The sequence below is a fragment of the Dermacentor albipictus genome, chromosome 1, assembly GCF_038994185.2.
Source record: "Dermacentor albipictus isolate Rhodes 1998 colony chromosome 1, USDA_Dalb.pri_finalv2, whole genome shotgun sequence".
NCBI classification, from domain to species: domain Eukaryota; kingdom Metazoa; phylum Arthropoda; class Arachnida; order Ixodida; family Ixodidae; genus Dermacentor; species Dermacentor albipictus.
The window spans coordinates 178,392,791-178,411,189 of NC_091821.1; the positions used below are offsets into that span (position 1 = coordinate 178,392,791).

At 49.2% G+C, this 18,399-nt stretch overlaps 1 protein-coding gene and 1 long non-coding RNA gene across 2 annotated transcripts in view; both read left to right on the top strand.

Annotated features, from left to right (window-relative positions):
* Positions 1-8,030, top strand: part of LOC139052784 (uncharacterized) — a 172,918-nt gene extending 164,888 nt beyond the window's left edge. Inside the window, exon 4 of the long non-coding RNA XR_011510056.1 lies at positions 7,899-8,030. This is a non-coding gene — a long non-coding RNA (uncharacterized lncRNA). The remainder of the gene's footprint in view (positions 1-7,898) is intronic.
* Positions 8,031-8,456: 426 nt separating this feature from the next.
* Positions 8,457-18,399, top strand: part of Atx-1 (Ataxin 1) — a 47,918-nt gene continuing 37,975 nt past the window's right edge. The window contains exons 1-2 of the mRNA XM_070539309.1: positions 8,457-8,576; positions 11,896-12,217. Coding sequence (XP_070395410.1) covers positions 8,457-8,576; positions 11,896-12,217 — 442 coding nt within the window. The remainder of the gene's footprint in view (positions 8,577-11,895; positions 12,218-18,399) is intronic.

An 18,399-nucleotide genomic window follows, 5' to 3' on the forward strand; every position in this document is an offset into this window, starting at 1 on the left:
TGCGAAAGTTAAGGCTAGTCTCCTGAAGAAATACCGCCTTTCAGCCGAAGCTTTTCGGCAAAGGTTTAGGAGCACAGGCAAGAAAGATAGCGAGGGCTATCCGGAGTTTGCATATAGCTTAAAGGCCAACCTAGTCGAGTGGCTTAAAAGCGCGGAAGCGTACGACAGCAGAGACATGATCATTGAATGCATGTGTCTAGAGCAGTTTTACAAAACCATTCCCCAAGCTGTGAAACTGTGGGTGCAAGATAGAGGTAATGTAAACACTGTGGAAAGGGCGGCTGAATTAGCCGAAGAGTACGCAACCCGTAGAAAGTTGAACGCCGAGGAGGGAAACTGGGACGGTCGAAATGGACCGCGGAAGCCATTTCCGTTCAAAAAGGGTGCGCAAACTAGACGATCCGAGCCTGTAGACATGGCGGAAAAGCCCGCAAAAAAGAGCGAGGAGAAAGTTAACGGAGAAACCGCACAAAAAGAACAGAAAAGACAATTCGAATCTGTCAGACCAATTCGCTGTTACAAATGCCACAAACTGGGACATATAGCTGTAAACTGCGAGAAGCCAAGCGTAGTTTTTTCCTACGTGGAGGAAAAGGATGAGAATATGGAACTTTTAAGTCCATATCTCCACGACCTGCAAGTTAATGGAAAACCATGCCGAGTGCTAAGAGACAGTGCCGCCACGCTGGACATTGTCCATCCGTCTTACGTGATGGTAGAGGACTTCACCGGAGAAGTAGCATGGATAAAACAGGTTGTAGAAGAACACAGCGTGTGTCTGCCCATGGCCAAAGTCAAAATCAGTGGACCATTCGGGGAGCTAGAGACTGAGGCTGCAGTTTCCAAATTTTTGTCACTGCAGTATCCCTACATCTTTTCGAATCGTTCGAATCAGTTACTGCGTGACAGAGGGCTCAAACTGGGAGAGGGCATAGTACAGGCATTGACCAGAGGCCAAGCTCGTAAGATCGCGGCGCTGTCGGCTGAAAATGCTCAAGCTCCTCCAGCTGAAGCAGAAAAGGGGATAGCTTCAATCCCCGAATCCGAGCTAGGCCCGACGGACAAAAGAACAGTTGAGGAGAGCCTGCCAGTTGACCAGCTCAATGAGAGCGTAGCACTAGAGTGTCAGAGTTCTAGCCTGCAGGAAGAGCATGCAGACGCGCTCCCAAGCGAGACAGGGTCGTTATTATCACCGGCCTCAAAGAACTTTGATCAACTCTTACGCGTGGATAGAGAGTCACTGGCAGCTGAGCAAAAGAATGATGAGAGCTTAGCTAAATTACGGGACACAGCTAAAGAAGGCATTGCTAGGCGCAACGTAACGATACATGAGAAAGGAGGATTGTTGTATCGGCATTACAGAGATCGAAAGGGTAGGATTTTAGATCAGTTAGTCATACCTACTAAGTATAGGGAGGACCTTTTGAGTCTTTGTCATGGAAATGGGTGGTCCGGCCACCTAGGCATAAACAAATCAAAGGAAAGATTGCTTATGGAATACTACTGGCCTGGCTGTTTCAAAGATGTAGAAAACTTTGTAAGATCATGCGACGCCTGCCAGCGTTCTGGTAAACCAGGAGAGACTTGGAAAGCTCCACTGAAGGTAGTGCCCTTAATAACAGAGCCTTTCAGACGGCTTGTAATAGACACGGTAGGGCCTCTTCCAAAAACAAAATCAGGCTACAGGTACTTGTTTACCATGCTGTGTCCGGCTACCAAGTTTCCAGAAGCAATCCCTTTGAAAGAGCTCAGCTCCACTGAAGTAGTAGACGCGCTTTTGACAGTGTTTGCACGAGTTGGGTTCCCAGCCGAAATTCAGGCAGATCAAGGGTCAGTATTCACGAGCGCACTGACTTCCACATTCTTGCAAAAGTGCGGGGTAAAGTTAATACACAGTTCTGTCTATCACCCTCAGTCAAACAGTGTAGAGAGGTGGCATTCGGTGCTTAAGCGAGTTTTGCGTGCGCTCTGTTACGAGCACAAGGAGGACTGGGAGAACTGTCTGCCGGCAACTTTGTTTGCTTTGCGAACGGTTCCACATGAAGCGACAGGGTTCTCACCAGCAGAACTAGTGTATGGGAGGACACTCCGTTCTCCACTGAGAATGTTAAGAGAGATGTGGGAGGAAAGAGGGGAGAGTCCAACCGTGGTTGAATACGTGCTAAATTTACTGGAACGGCTAAGCGCAACCCAAGAACTAGTCGGAAAGAACATGGAAATAGCTCAAAGGAACGCCAAATTCTATTACGACAAGAATGCGAGGCTTCGTACGTTTAAAGTTGACTTAACGATGAAAGCGGAAAAGTGTAGGTTTGGATGTTCGCAGGTTACTTATCTGGGCCATGTTGTCGGTCAGGACATGAGACGGCCGGCTGAGCTGAAAATAGCGACGATTGGAGATTTTTCTCAGCCGCGCACGAAAACGGACGTTCGTTCATTTTTGGGACTTGTGGGGTACTATCAACGGTACATTCCGAATTACTCACAATTGGCAAGTCCATTAACAGACGCCCTCCGAAAGGGAGCTCCGAGTAACGTACACTGGGATAAGGACAAAGAGAACGCTTTCCAAAGTTTGAAAACGCTATTGGTTTCTCGCCCTGTGCTTCGCGCGCCAGACTACACTAAGGAATTCATAGTTCAATGCGACGCAAGCGACAGAGGTATGGGCGTGGTACTTAGTCAAGTCGGCGACGATAACGAGGAGCATCCGATCCTCTACGCCAGCCGTAAACTAAATGTAAGAGAGGAAGCCTACAGCGCTTCAGAGAAGGAATGCGCTTGTTTGGTTTGGGCCGCCCAGAAGTTGTCGTGTTATTTGTACGGAGCGAAGTTCATCTTCGAGACCGACCACTGTCCTCTGACGTGGCTCAATCAAATGTCACACAAAAACGGCCGCTTGCTCCGATGGAGCCTCACTCTCCAAGAGTACAACTTCTCCGTTAGATATAAGAAGGGAAAGTTGCATAGCAATGCGGATGGTTTGAGCAGGCTAATTTGAATTCTGCGTTTGAGGGTCCCGCCTAAATTTTAGGGTTACTAGTGTTAAATTTATTAAGCGAAGAAGATCCCCTCTCATTTAGCAGGATTCCCTCCATGATTGCTGAATTTGTCAGCAGGAATTTGCTTCAGAAATTGGCATAGTGAAATGCAGCATTTTTTTTTGTTTCTGCACTTATGTTGTTGTTGTTTTTTTTGAAGCTTAGCGAGTCTAAAGTGAGAGCCAATGCACGTCATCTCGGCGCAGAGCCGTGTTGTGGGGTTCATTTTGCAGTTGCCTGTCCTTGTTGGATGTTTTGGGGCGGTGACATCAATGCACAAGTGGTCGCTGCGAGCCAAGACATCAATCCCCCCCTGACCAGCAGCCGTTCTCTTCCTGCCTAGCGGTTGTCAGCGCTAGACAGTCGAGACTTTTGGGGCCATGGAGGCGCTGTAAAGAACGGCGGGTTGCACAACAAGATTGTCACCTTGCCACCCGATTACGACAAGGGGTGCAAGACGCGCACCTCCCGCTCTCCGCCGCTGCAGCTGCGAGGCGTTCAAAGAAGCGACCTTTGCGCTGGAATCCGCCGCCTTCCTCCAGCCCGCTTCGACATTGTGACAAGACGAGTTTGGTGTGGGGACAATGATTCCAGAGTTCCTCAACGCGGAGCTGATCCGACACGCCTGAAGAAGCTACCGCGGGAACGTCTTATTTTTGCGCTCTCGCGGTTCCGCATGTTGCAAAACAACGAGCGTCCCTCGAGCGGCGTCGATTTTCCGGAACGGCACCACCTTCAACACCGTCGCTTGGGCTTCGGAATGTGTGTGCCTTTGTGTCTATAAACTGGTCTTCAGAGCAGCTGCGAGTTGGTGATGTGTAAACGAACAGCCGCCGCGTCGTAGGACCAGCGGATCGAGTGTATAAAAACTGTGGTTGTGCGATTGTTGGACGCACTTCTCTTGAGCAGTCATGTTAGACTGGTTCACTTCTCTCATGCAGTCCTGTTGGACTAATACTATTTTTCTCAAACAGTCATGTTAGACTGAGTTAATTTTCTGTAAATAAACCCCTTTTTCCTCGTTCTCGATGAGAAGCAGTTCTTCACTTCATCAACGATCTCAGCGTAAATAAGTTGGACGACGGCATGGGCCAGCTACCTTCGAATTCATGCCGTACTCCAATCTTGGCAAAGGACCACGGACGAAGGGATTGAGCCCCCAATCCTGACAGGGCTAGCTGCCAGTCGTTGGATCTTAGCTAGCCGCATGCGCAAGACGACGACGCAGGAGTCGGGATTCGTGGCGCTGTTGTGCCATGCGAGGCCTGTCACCTGAGGCGCCTCGGTGTCGACGATCCCTTCCGGGGAAATCGTCGAAACGAGGTCGGCGCAGCAGCGGCCGGCCATGCCTCCGGCGGCGCGCCAGTCGCTCCGGAGTGGCATTGATCGGGTGTCCGGACGGCGCCTGTTCCGCGTGTCGTCAACGGTCGAAGCGTTTCTCGGCACGCCGCACTCAAGGTCACGTGCCGATCGATGCGGCCGGCATGAATGGGCCGGCACCCGGGTCCCGGCACCGCAACAGTGCCAGCGCACGTGCCCGCCGCAGCACGTGCCTCCTCCGGCAGCGGCCTCCCCACTCCGGGGCTGGCGGTCGAAGGCGTCCGAACCGTGACGTCCCATATCTTGCAAAGGGATAGCTTTGCGCGTATTTCGCAGCCTGTTATGGCAAATCAGTGCAATCGCTAAGGCGTACGGTACGCAAGAGGCCCCCTCCAACCGTGAAAGCGAGCTATATCATCATCGAAAGTGGCCGGCAAAAGACGCGCGGAAGAGAAAACGTTCGCGAGTTCTGCCACAGGGAAAAGACTCGGCGTTACGTTAACGTACGTCCTCACTTGCGGAAGAAAGCGCGCGCAAGGCGGCGCGCTTATTTCGGCAGCGCTTGTGGTGTCGTCTTCTCGTCTCGTGTCCCTTCTACGTTTTGCGCTGTTAACACCAGGATGGAAAACCAACAAGCCCAAGCTGCTATTCTAATATAGGTCCCTTTACTTTTGAAAAAAAAAAGAAAATGCTGTCGTTGAATGCTTTGGATGTTACGCATACACGAATAAAAATTCGCAGTTTCGCCCGAATAATTCTTTTGCGGCGCGAGTTTTAAGCGCGCCGCCTTCGGGCGCTTATTTCCGCAAGTGAGGACGTACCTTTACTCGACCAGCGCGCTGCGCATAAAAGGCACTTGCAGCTCCTGCTCAATTACAGATATTTCCCACAGTTATCACGGACGTCATCTTTCATCAAGTGTTGTCAGAGGGTTCACGCCGGTAAGGGCTCGCTACAATAAATGGGGAAATATGAATACGCACTTTAGTGACCGGCCAGTCACTGCGATAGTCGTCGGATCATTGGACAGAAAATAAGCGAAGCTCGTCACGCCTCGGAATAATGTGCATGGCTCGACGTTCTGATCACTCGAAGCAACAAAAGCAAGCGGGTAGAAAAAAAGAAAATGTTGGAGGACCATCTATATGGGGAATCCTCCGCACTCTTTACATGCTTATTATTTTCCGCTATCGACAAGGGTGAGGAGTCCTGCTTATGCCAGTACTGTACGGTGCACCTGTTTCTTTTTTCCTCCTTCTCCCCCTCTATTTCTCTCTCTCTCTGTCTTTCTTTTCTTCTTTTTACATAAACACTGAGGAATCGCGAATCCCGCTAAGTCTCGCCGTCACCGCGTCTATCCGCATCGGCGCGAGCGTTTTTCTCGCGCGAGAAAGGTGAGACAGAGCCCATGGCTGCGCCTGACTCGGGTGTAGCTCTTCGTGTAGCGTTCGGCCTTCTGCGTGATATCGTGTTGACGCGCAGGCGCCGGTGTGTAAAGTGAGCCACGGCACATACGCCAACCGATATCCGCCTCGCAAGCGTGCACGTTGGCTTTTTGCTCGGCAGTTGCCGCCTGTGCGTCGTCTCGCAGCTTTGCGAGGGGAAAAAAAAAAGTTAATGAGGTCGGTTAGCGTGTCTTCAGTGTATGCAGCCCACCGCAAGTGCTTTCGGGGCACGCAACATCGTGAGCAAATTGAATGTCATTGCGGCTTCGCCACTTAGCCTGGAAGTGGAACTGTGTGACATGCTGGCCGTAGGGGAAACCACGCACTCTGATTTTGAATGTTATTATAGGGACGACGTATTAGCGACGACATTTATTATTTTATTTACTTCACTTCGGGCTATCATTAGCATAAATTCAAGCGGGAACGGAAAAGTTAGGACGGAGATGACGTAATAATTCTATCACAATTCTATTCCTTTCCGCGCTTCGCCCGACCGGATTTTTTGCCTGCATCATCACCACGATTGGTCGGTTGTGAGGGGGTAAATTGTAAGAAACGAATAGATTTAAACAAGAGGAATCGCCACATATTATACCGGGCCAGAACTCGTCTTACGCTGACTTGCTTGACAACGCGATGCTCTGAGCAGCTGGCTTCCACGCATGGTACAGTCCCAAATGTATACGTGTCGGAGCGGCAATCCAGCCATTGTCACAAACGCGGGCGAACGCAGACGAACGCAAGAATCATTCTAGTCGATTTAGACTTTGTTTGGCTTTCTTTTTTTATGCTGATGGCTTACATGCTTAACGAACCCAGATAACTATCATGCAGGAAGTAAATATATTCTTGAGGTCCTACGGCGACTCTGCAGGATGCTGTAGTAATTGCCTAGACTCGCCAAAAATACTGTGACAGCTAGCGATTTTCGCTCTAACGATGCATAGCATATGTTGTATATGTATCGTCTTCGGTCACCGTCAGACCGCGCTGCTCGCAATGTACACTAGAGCAATGAGATATGGTAATGACCCGTGAATATTACGCCTGATTTGGGAAATATTAAGTCACGCAAGCTTGCCGCTTCGTTCGCAAATTGTTGGGCCAGTATCAACAAAAGGCGCATACGCTAGAATTGCTCGTATAAGAGAACATTCTAGCCGATCCTGATGCTGGACGTATTAGGCAAAGCGTCCAGCCAATGGTAAAAACCACTTGCGAACGCAAAGCTTTGTGAATCGCATGCGCCCTATTTCCCATTGGCCGGCCCGGATTCACTTAGGCAGAATGCGTAGTTCGCAGTTAGTGCGAAATACTCTATATAGTGCGAGCGCGTGCTGTGCGGTGTTGGCGCCAGCAATGACTTTGGGCACGCAAGTATTATTTGTTGTATTGTGCAAAAACGGCGCAACGGCTTGATCGATGCTTTGAATGAGCGTGCTCGGTAGGCACAGTTGCCATCCGGCGACTACATATACGTGAGTGCGAAGTTGCTTCTGACTCTAATTCGGACCAGTTTGCGAATTTTCCTGCAACATTTGGCAGCTTTTTCCTCCGCAGGTACGTTTGTTGTCCGGACGAAAGTAGAGCCAAAGCTAATGCAAGCGCAAACTGGGTAGATGTGACAGCGTTCTAGCGACATTACTAGGCCCGAATTCACAAAGCTTTTCGTTCGTAAGTGCTGTTTAGCGATGGCCGGCTGCCTTCGCTAATGATGCGCTGAACATCGCGATTGCCTGGGACGTGCGCAGGCAGTTCTAGCGTAATAACTTTCTGCGTGAATACGGGCACATGACCCGTTCTAAAGAAATGCACCAGATCCGGCGAGTTGGAATTTATAAGTAGCGAATCTTTGTGTGAGTGAATGCATAGTCGAAACACGAGTGCATGCACGCGCGCGCACACACAAGCGCGGGCTCACAAATTATGCCGAGCCTTTCGTTAAGCGGAGTTGCTGACTACGAGCGAGTACGACGGACGCTTTGAACGCATCAATTATGGTTTTCAGAGGCAGCGTGCGCATACGTACGTAGTGCAATTCGAGTGCATTCTATCTGCAAGAAGCGTTTACTTCCTCATGACCGTGCAGCCACGGATGCGAGCTTTCTGGGTCTTCTTTTGTTCCCGCAAGGCCGGCGCCGTCGCTGCCGCGGATGCACGGAGGCGAGCGCCATCTCGTGGTGGTGCAAGGAACCCAGCGGCGCGCGTGCTCCGCTGTGATTGGTTGGCCTATTCGGCAAGCGAACAGCCAGGCCGCAGCTCCCACGCTCACGAAACCCGGCGAGGTTCGCAAAGAAAAGCTTCGCTTTTAAAAAATTGTCACACTAGAACCGTTAGCAAGATATGCCAGCCAATCGTGAAGTTGGTCGTATTATTAGCGAAGACGGCCGGTCAATGCCTGTAGAGCTTTTACGAATGAAAAGCTATGCGAATTAGGCCCCTGTAACGTATGGCTACAGGACGCTAGCAAAAAAAACTTGACTTCGTGGATGATTGTTTACTTACGGGTGCCTTCTGTTTGTTATGGATTTGGATCGACAGGCTTATGGATAACTTTTATGCCTTTAGCTGCAAATAAACGCTACCTTTCTTCCTCGTGGTTGCTGCAGTTCCCCGTGCGTGTTATGATGGGTAGCCGAGTCTCAACATGGCAGATGCGTATGACAGTCTCGTCCAGATACGCCTACTAGGTGTGTCCGATGCAGATGAGCTGCGCGAATCGTTCACATCTGCGGCTGCATTGGACGAATTACGTATGCACGCCACTGTGCGTACACCGAAATTTACTGTTTTGTACTGGCGCCGGATTCAAGGGCGGAATTCGCTAAACGAACTTGCGAACAAATTTTGGTGTAAGAAAAATCTCAAATCACAAAGCTAAAACTCTGTTCGTATAAGATCAGCAAGATTGCGATGCCCGCCGCTGCAAAGACGAGTGCTGTAGTCGAAAACAAGGCGTGTACGTAATGGTAGCCCAGACGCGAACTTCAGTACTTGCTCCAACAGTAAGCGTGAGTCGATTCACAAAACCTAAACAGCCATCGCAGCTGCCGACGTAAGAAAAGATTTCTGCGATGTGGGTTAACACTTTCGTGACTGTGGGAAAATCGGTAGTTTTCGGGTAGTCTGGTAATTAAGTTGTTTCCTGCCCCAGGAAATAATTCTTGTTGAAGTGTATGGTATGAAATTGTAGAAAAAGAAATTATCTTTCTAACGGTATTAATTTGAAACATGAAATTTATAATAATAATGAGAAAAAAATTATCAAAACAAAAAAAAGATCGCTGCAAGAACGAGAAAGATCGACAAAAACATCAATGCTGCTTTGCATAAAAAAATATTTCAAAAAATCCAAATATACATTTTCAACAAAAGGTTCATTTGAAATCATCCTGCAAATATTAGCTCTGTATCTGCAAAAGTTATTTAGGTACGCAGGAAAACATTAGACCTAGTGTCTATCATGCCACTGTGCGAAGCAGTTTCTCGATGAAATGAAACAGAGGTTAGCTGCACATGTTTCGCAGAAAACATTTGTTTTCTGTTCAACTTTTCTTTCTTCATAGCATAGTTAACAGTTTCTATATCTTTCTATTTTTTGTGGTTGATGCTGTTGAACTTGAGGTGCACTCCGAGAGGGAACAACATGCGCGACTAGGGGGTCCGCAATATGTGGCTCATCATATCCCAGCAGCTGGTCAATTAGTTCTAGCCTGAAGGCCAACTGGTCGAAGTGCAAACTTCTCGATAGTTCTGGGACTTCTAGATGCTGCCGACGATGCTCGCTAAACATTATAAAGCTATTTACTACAGCTATATCGATGAAGTGGAAAAACAGTGTCTTCCACCATCGCAAGGACTTCATAAGGACGTTGTAGGATCCGATAAGCTGGTCGGATTTATCCACTCCAAGCATGCCCACATTGTATTTCTTGATCAGCACCGGCTTCTTCACGGACACTTCTGTCCACATATTCCCGACTTTCTTCCTTCGCTTTGCAAGGACGAATTTGTTCGCTGTGTGCGCGGTAGACATCATATTCACAAGCCGCCTGTCTTTCCATTGCAGGTACAAAACATCCCGCAGCCATCGAACTCTTTTTGCCTTCTTTTCCCACTGTGTGTCTTTGAGTTCACTTGGAAAGCCACGCCGATCTTTCCGCGTTGTCGCACACGCAAGTGTCTTGCGCTCCAGTAAATGAATAAACAAAGATGTGGAAGTGTAGAAATTGTCCAAAAAAAATTTGGTAACCCTGATCAATATAATTTTCGCAGAGCCGCGTAACAACGTCGAATGCTACGATCATCCGCAAATTCGCCCCCAGATGCATCGGAATCCGTTGAAACTCGCCGTTTGTGAAGGGCGGACACGCGCGACGTAGATGCCATTTTGGAAACAAAGAGTGCTCGTCACTGCGACTACGTAGGCGCTTTAAAAATCCCCGCGCGGTGGAAAAAAAAACACAAATCCGAAACTGATAAAATAGCCTCTCTTTGACCCGCTCGATAGAGCTAGCTGTCCGAAGCGCTAAGAGAAGCTCCAAAATTCAAACTTGTACTATCGAGAACATACTGTCGACGCGAATAGGCGCGGTCACGAAAGTGTTAAGCCGTCTTACGAACATAATTACGTCTATCAGCGCGGCTCGAGCTGGCGCGGATAAGCGTTGGAACGCGCTGTTGTGGCCGATTGGCCCAATCGGCCGCAACAGCGCGTTCCAACAGCGCTCTTATTTGCCATCTCAAAGTGCTTTGAGCAGTTTAGTGCATAATTGTATTGTGCGTGCGCTGCTGTGCAAGGCAGTTACATTAATACTGTGCTGCGAACTTCTTAATGTCTGATAGGCTATGTTTCTTTACGCGCGCAATGTAGCCTGACTTTTCACACTCGTCACGACATGTGGTTACTTATAGAAATGTAGTGGTTGTCCCTGACAGCCGTCAAGTTTCTCACTGATGTGTCTTGCGAACTTTTATCGTTTTATTCCCCCCCTAGTTTGAGCTTTCTCTCGCTCATGGCGCTGCGGATGACTATCTTTCCAGACGCTTTTGGGAAGTTGTAATTCTGCATGCGAGATGAAGGAACAAAAAAAAAAAAAACGTAAACGTTTGTAATTATCAGAACTTGTTCCTGTTGTGCAATTTGCTGTCTGTCGTCTTATAGCCTGTTAGCATCGGTCTTGTATTGGTCGTAGTTTCAATTCAGCACGACGGTGTAGGCGAACGTATGCGTACGACTGACGACAATCCTGTCTATGATGTGAAGCGGGACGTCAATACAATGACATTAAAAAAGTGGCAAATAAAATTACGTGCTACCATTGATCGATACGAAAATCATGTGGACTGCTCGAACAAGCGCGATCACCTCACGAACGGAGCGAATAATTGTCGCTTGAGTACACACACGCGCAGCACAGAGACAGAATTCCGCCCCGGAATATCTGCAAGGCAACGACATGCATTGCCGGAAGGGCATAACGGGTAATGTCGGTGTTGTGCAAAAAGGGGGGAACTGGACATTCGCACTGCGCGCTTCGGATATTCTGAGAAGCTCGTAGGAAATTATAATTCACAAGTATTCTCGAAACCTCATCTCACTAGCACATACGTAACGTAACACACAGCAAGCATCGCGCCCTCTATATTCTTTATCGCTGCGTGCGAGACTAAGCAGTGACACTATTGCTTTCAAAACGCGTTAACTGTAACATAAAAATTATAGCGACATTGAAACAAAGGATCTTACGTTACAGCAGCGTCTTTTGATCTCGAACCGATATATATATATTTTTTTAAATATCTTGGTGGGCCGGTTTCGTGTAATCTTAGCGTACGCCCCCTAGTGCGCTGCTGCTAAAACCGCTGTCGTGAAGCGCCACGGCGTAGATCGTATCGGAAGGGCTGACGTTCTACGCAAGCCAGCAGCGTACGCGGCTGGTTGAGCGACCGGGCGTCACCCACAGCAGGGGCCCCGCAAACTCCGCTGGGACGCTCGCGCGGCGCCCGTGCGCACTGCGCGCGCGCGTGTTGGCGGCGGCACGCACGCACAGTTTTCGCTCACGTGCCTGCGTGTTGCACGCGAGGGAAAGCGCGCGGAGAAAAAGGCCAAGTGTCAACGAACGTTGGTCGAGGGAGCGTGCGGTCAGCCGGCTCAGGGCGAGGGGGCTGCCCGGGGACTGGCACCCCTCTCCCGTGACCTTGGCGGCACGTGGGGGCGCTGGCGCCGGCCTCATCCTCCGCTAGAGCCCCGCTCTGCCGGCAGCGGCGCTGGTGATGGCTGTTGCGGCGCCGCCGCTCGTGCTGCTGCCCGGGCCTCGCCGGTGAAGCGCGCACATGCTGACGAGTCGGCGGCCGGCGCTTCGCTGGATACAGCCGTGCGCCGCGGCTCTTCGCCCAAACAGCCAGGTGAGCACACACTGCACGACACGCAAGCCGTTGCTGCAGTGCGGCTGGCGACGCGTCAGCAGCGGCCGCGCGCCTTTCTTTAACCGGCGCGACCGAAAGCACCTTGGCGCTGACGTCACTGCGCGACGAGCCAAAAATAACGGCCGATCGGGCACCACATTGGCGCTGCTCCTCGAGCTTCAAGCGCATTTTCTTGGCCGGCGGTGCGGATAGGCGGTTCGGCTAATAGCAGCGCATCTACGCGCAACAGGTCCTGGTTGACGGCGCGAACTGCCTTGCGGTGCATGTTGCTTCGCTACCATCCACTTGGAAAGACTCCGACGGCCCTCGTTTCGCTGTGCGCACATGTTGCAATGCTTTCGCCGCCTGCTTTGTTGCCGACGTAGTAGGTCCGTATGCGCCGTGTGCGATTGATGGACTGTCAGTAATGTTGTCGCGATGTGCGCAAGAGCGCATTTGATTTGTGTGCAAGCTGTCGCTCGATCGCGTGTTTCTGTGGCAATGCTAATACTGACCTTTTACACCTGCGATTTGCACTGTCTACTTTGCTGCTTGCAATGAAGCTGTACGCGGTATGGTTCTCGAACGTTTCGTGCTGTTTCTAACTTCTCGTGCTTGCTCTTATATTTCCCAGTCTGCATTAATTTAAAAAAAAAAATGATAGAGATTTGGGAGAGAAGGCGAAGTGAGTGAGAGGAGTCGCGCGAGCGAAGCGCTCGCAGCTTTCCGCGTGGTGACTACTGGAAGCGCTGTGCAAAACCGGTACTGGTAACGCCACCGCGCTCCCTTGTGTTTTCCCCTGACGCGCTACCCTCTGGCTTGCTGTGCGCCCTTGTAATTTCTTACACATCTTGCTATGATGCGTGTCGCTTGCTGTGGCTGGCATTATTTTGTTTGTGTGTGCGTGCGGCACGCTTCCGCCCGTGCGCAGCCCGCGGCCTACACTCCTCCGGCCTCGTGGTCTCCTCAGTGCTGCAGACGTCACCGGGGCTGCCCGCCGTGACGCGCGTCGCAAAGCGGCAGCCAAGGCCTTGCGAAGACGGCGAGCGCCGCAAAAAGAACAAGACGCGCTCCGTGACCGGAAAGAAAGCGAATCATTGCAATCAATCACTTCTCTATAACAAGCATGCTTATTGTTAAAAAGGAAACAAATCGCAGTTGTCTCGGTGCGCCGCTAGCGCGCGTGTGCCGACTGCGGCGGGTTGACGCGAGCGAGCCGCATGCTGAGAGACTGAGTGAACGGTGTGCGCAGTATCCACCTTTCAGGTACCCCCCAACCAAACAGAAGTGTAAGAAAAAAAAAAAAACATTTTGCTTCCTTAGTCTTTGGTGGAGAAACTGTGGTGTCTGCGACAGCTGCAGTGTGCTGTCAGAGTCCTTTGGAAGGACTCTGGTGCTGTTCACACCCCACATGTAACCGCCTCCGCGCTGAATGTTACAGAGACATCCAAAGGTCATGACCGTGGGCTGCAAAGAATACCGATGTGGTTACGCTACTTAACGCATTGCGTGTGCGTGCGGAACGTGCGTTTATCGCTGATTGTCACAAAATGCGTTTCTGTTCTTCCTTTGTAGGCGTCTGGGGCACCCCATCGAATGCGCATCTCGTTCCCGTGTTACTCTCCCATGATTTCTTAAAATATCCTGAATGAGAGGAGAACGACGTTTCGCAAGCAACAGAGCAGTAAAATTCTCTAGGTCCTCAACCCTCCTTCTTGTCTTTTGTGAGAACAACAAGACCTGGGTGCGGTTAAGCAATGTATGTGCATTAGAGCCACAGAAAGAAAGAACAAGAAAAGACATGCATGTCATTCCGATCAGTCTTCGAGAAAGACGCGATTATCGTTTGCGCTTGCACACCGCTTTTATTTAACCAGTGTACACAATACGAAAAATTGCCTATAGTGGCGGGAGTTTATTTCATAAGCAAGTATAATATCGTGCTACCGAACAAGCGATCGGTAAAGGTGCCTTACTGGGCTAATTGACAGGCAAACAGTCGGGATCGAACGGCGCAAAAGGACACAAGCACTATACAAACGCTCAGTATGTTTGCCTCGTCACTGCCTGCGACCTATCTTCTTTCCTTTCGCAGTTCTGTCATTAACGACATCCATATTCGCCGTTCCTCGCAATAGCTCTTTTCGCAGCGACAGTCGCTCGCTGTGAAGAACACCCACAGTCATTGCTACATGTGCTTACCGTGCAACACGCTGTATATATTGACCGATTTTTGTGCATCGCTCGAATATCGCCGCTGCTTAATAACTTCCGCGAATCTGGCGCTGCTGCGGAGCTTGCCTGAAAGAATGGAACATCGCTTCTCTGTTATAGCGTCACCACCTCGGCTAGATTCCGCTCGCTTCTGCGTGGCGCAGATTAACCAACGCGCGCACAATTTGACACACGGGAGGGACGTTAATAGTCGCTTAAAGCGAAATCTAGGGTGATCCAATGTAAATCACCGTTAACGTTAACGGATGCCCGGGCTCTGCTGTCGTTGGAATCGCACCACCGTTGCCGATGGGCGTCTTAGCGTACCGGTTGTCCGCATACTGTACGAAGACCTGCAGTGCTGTCGACAATCAAAACTGTAGCAACGCCGGCAAAACCTTTTTGCGCTACCCCACAATAGAGTTCACGAGGGTTGCAATGTGGGCTTGTTGGTAATGCATCTTCAAGGGGAGTACGGTAGCGCGATGAAAAGACGGGACAAAAGAAGACACATAGGGACACACACATCGCTGTGTGTATCCCTATGTGTCTTCTTTTGTCCCGTCTTTTCATCGCGCTACCGTGCTCCCCCACAATAGAGCTGAGTAAATGGCACTGGGAAGTAATTGAGAACTCTTGGAGTAACATGGAAAGGTTTTACTAGAGAGGACAACATTTGTGACTGTGCGCGGGCAATGCTGCGGGCTCGGTTGTCGTAGCACGTGCATCAGAACCGAGTAATTTAGACCAGTTTTGTATCGCTTTCTGTTTCGGGTTTCGCCGCTTACAGCGCCACCGTGGCTGAACTGCGAAGTATCTAGGGTATTTTTTTTTATTTTTTTTTCCCATGTTACACATTCTCCTAAGCAAAACAAATTAGTAGGTGACCGTGACAAGCTTATTACGTAAGGCAGTTTCGCATAGCTTGAGCCAGAGAGGAACACACATTAAGCGTCTTTTTTTTTTTTCTGATGTGTTTCCATGGTGATGTATAGGGGCGTTCAAAATTTCTGGGCAGTTTGCAAAGAACATGGGTGTTTGTTTCATCGCGCAAAACTTCCAGGTCAAAGCAGAGAAAGCGTTTCACCAATTACTTGCGCGCACCTCGGGAACAGTGGCGAATTTATGGTGAATAGGTCGACGCCTGGGGCCCAATTATTATTATTATTATTATTATTATTATTATTATTATTATTATTATTATTATTATTATTATTATGTTCGTTAGTGCTCTTTGCGATTGGCAGGCCGCCTTCCCTATCGATAATATGTGCGGCATCGCGATTGACTGGCACTTAGCTGCTAATCTTACAAGCAGTTCTGACATAACAGCTCTCTTTGTGAATTCCGGCACCGTAGTTAGGCCTAATTTGGAACTTTTGTTTTTATTCTTCTTCAAGCTGTCTCGAAGCACTTGCATCTCATTCCTCGCGATAACAGAGCGCGCGCGCCCGCGAAAACGAGGTTGACGTGCTCCAACTCGTACAGTTTCTATAAATGCTTGAGTTCTCTTTCGAGGAAGTCATTTGTACACGGAGGGAGAGACAAAAGCGCTATCACTTCTTCACGAAGAAATTGGTTATAAGGGCTACTACGGTCAGTGCTAAACCGCGTGTCTGCGAAACCTTGGGCCCGCATTCACAAAGCAGTTCGTATGCGATGACGCGGCTCGTAAGAGCGAGCGCATTATTAACGAAGGCGGCCAGCCTACAATAAACGGTTCTTGCGAACGGAAAGCTATCCTGAATTAGGCCCATTAAACGCTAACAAGTAGGAAAAAGGAAAAAATTCTTATACTTGCTCAAAACCGGGCCTAGCGTAACCTTAAAGCCGTTTAAAAAATATAATAGTAATAAAAGCAAAAAACAGCCGCCAGCACAATACAACCATTCTCGCTCAGGACCACAGAAAACTGCTAGCATAACTGGATAAATCGCATGTTATATTGCCCGACGCCTGAATAGCCGGATGTTCGGAACCCACACTGCACAAGAGCGATACCTCCAGTCGATGTTCTTTTGCACGGAAGAGCCGTTCTGCTGTCATTATCAGACCGACAATCTTCGGAGGCTTCGCTGCAAAGCTCTGGAACTTCCCTTGACGTCAACGCGCGCACATTTTCTGTGAGGAATTGCAAAATACAGCAATATGAAACCGTGTATATCGTCTAAATGCTGGAATATTTTGCACTATGGCAAATAACGGCTCTTTTTTTTTTTTGCGATGACCTACCGTCTAAGAAGAGCTTCCAGTTATTTTGTTGGCATATCCTTCAGTGCGTTGAGAGCCCCAGTTCGGTATGCGTACAGCCCCTATCAAATATGTGTGTGTGTGTGTGTGTGTGTGTGTGTGTGTGTGTGTGTGTGTGTGTGTGTGTGTGCGCGCGTGTGTGTGTGTGTGTGTGTGTCGTTGCCACGTTATACTCCGCAACCACGTGGGGAGTACGTTTCGTGTGGCTGGCGAATGGAAACGAGAAATAAACTGACCGCGAGCGTGAGCGCTTTTCCGTTGCGGCGCAAAACACGTTTTTGCAAGCATGCGGAGAGAGCTCGCGCTGCTTATCTTCGTGCTTGTAGGCGCCTGCTGAGCCTCAGCATTCCAGCGTTCACAGCTTATGGCGCTAGGTGTAAGTTTAACACAGAGGAGAGAGGGTAGGTTGGGGGATTCTTTGTAATGCAACGATTCTTTTATTTTCCATTCTTTTTTTGCCCTTTTGCCACCGGCTGACAGTACGCCACGCCTACGTATTCGCCGGTATCGGTCACTCGTTGCGATGGGCGATTAGAAAATAGAATCCGTGAAAAAAGGTATTATATATATATATATATATATATATATATATATATATATATATATATATATATATATATATATATATATATATATATATATGTGGTGCCGCCTATGTTTGGCCATCGCTGCGACGATCGCGTCGCTATCACGCCGATCGCTATCACGAGTGGCGGGCCGAATTCACGAACTTTTTATTTCCTAAGTGCTGTTTTTGCCTTCATCCTGTTGCCTTCGCTAACATGCCCAACGTCACCGTTTGCTGGCATTTGGTCATACGAACAGCCTTACCGTAAACATTTCTGTGAATATATACCTGGGGCCCGTATTCACAAAAAGATATGCGCTACAATTGTTCGCAAGAAAAAAAAAAAAAAACATGAACGCTATTGCGTTAGAATTGTTCGGAAGAAGAAAAAAAAAATCCAGCCAATCTCTTGATGTTGGTCACAGTATTTGTTAAGGTGCCGGGCGAATGGCGTAGAGCACTTACGAACGAAAAAACTTGTGGTGATTTCGGCACCGGATGAAGAGGAACGAAGGAAACGTGGTTCCTCGCATGCCACTCTGCAGGGGAAAAAAAAAAAAGAAAGCCTTTATCGCACACCGCGCCATTAACACATGCGAAAGCTAAGTTAAATGAACTTCGTCATTCATTCATTCATTCAGTAGTACAAAATCGATGTATATCATGGGTGTATGTATCGATCGGAACGGAAACTTGGTGCTAATTTACCGAAGTGTCGGCAGAGTAAATTATGTTAAAAAGTCGGGATACCAATCACACGAGAGTGCTCTCCCACTCCCGAAACGCGCTTTCGTGTGAAGTGGACGCGTATGTATTTCGAAGAGGGCGAATTCGGGGCGGAGGTGTCGGCTGGCTATGCGTGTGTATGTACGAAGCGTACGCGATTCCCGATAACAGAGGTCACTTTTTTTTTTTTTTGTTCGTTCGATAAGGTCGTCGCTTTGTTTTGCTGCTTCCAGAGAACATTGACCGACCGCGATTAGGGCCGACGAGCACACCTTGTCGACAGATTGCGGAGCCCCCCCCCCCCCCCCTCGCGCGCGCCACGTTGAATTTGTGTTCCCGGCATTCGGCGCTGCCAGTTGGCGAGTGATAGTGTTCCTGTATATGCTCCCGCATACAGGAACACTAGCGAGTGACGACGCCTAGT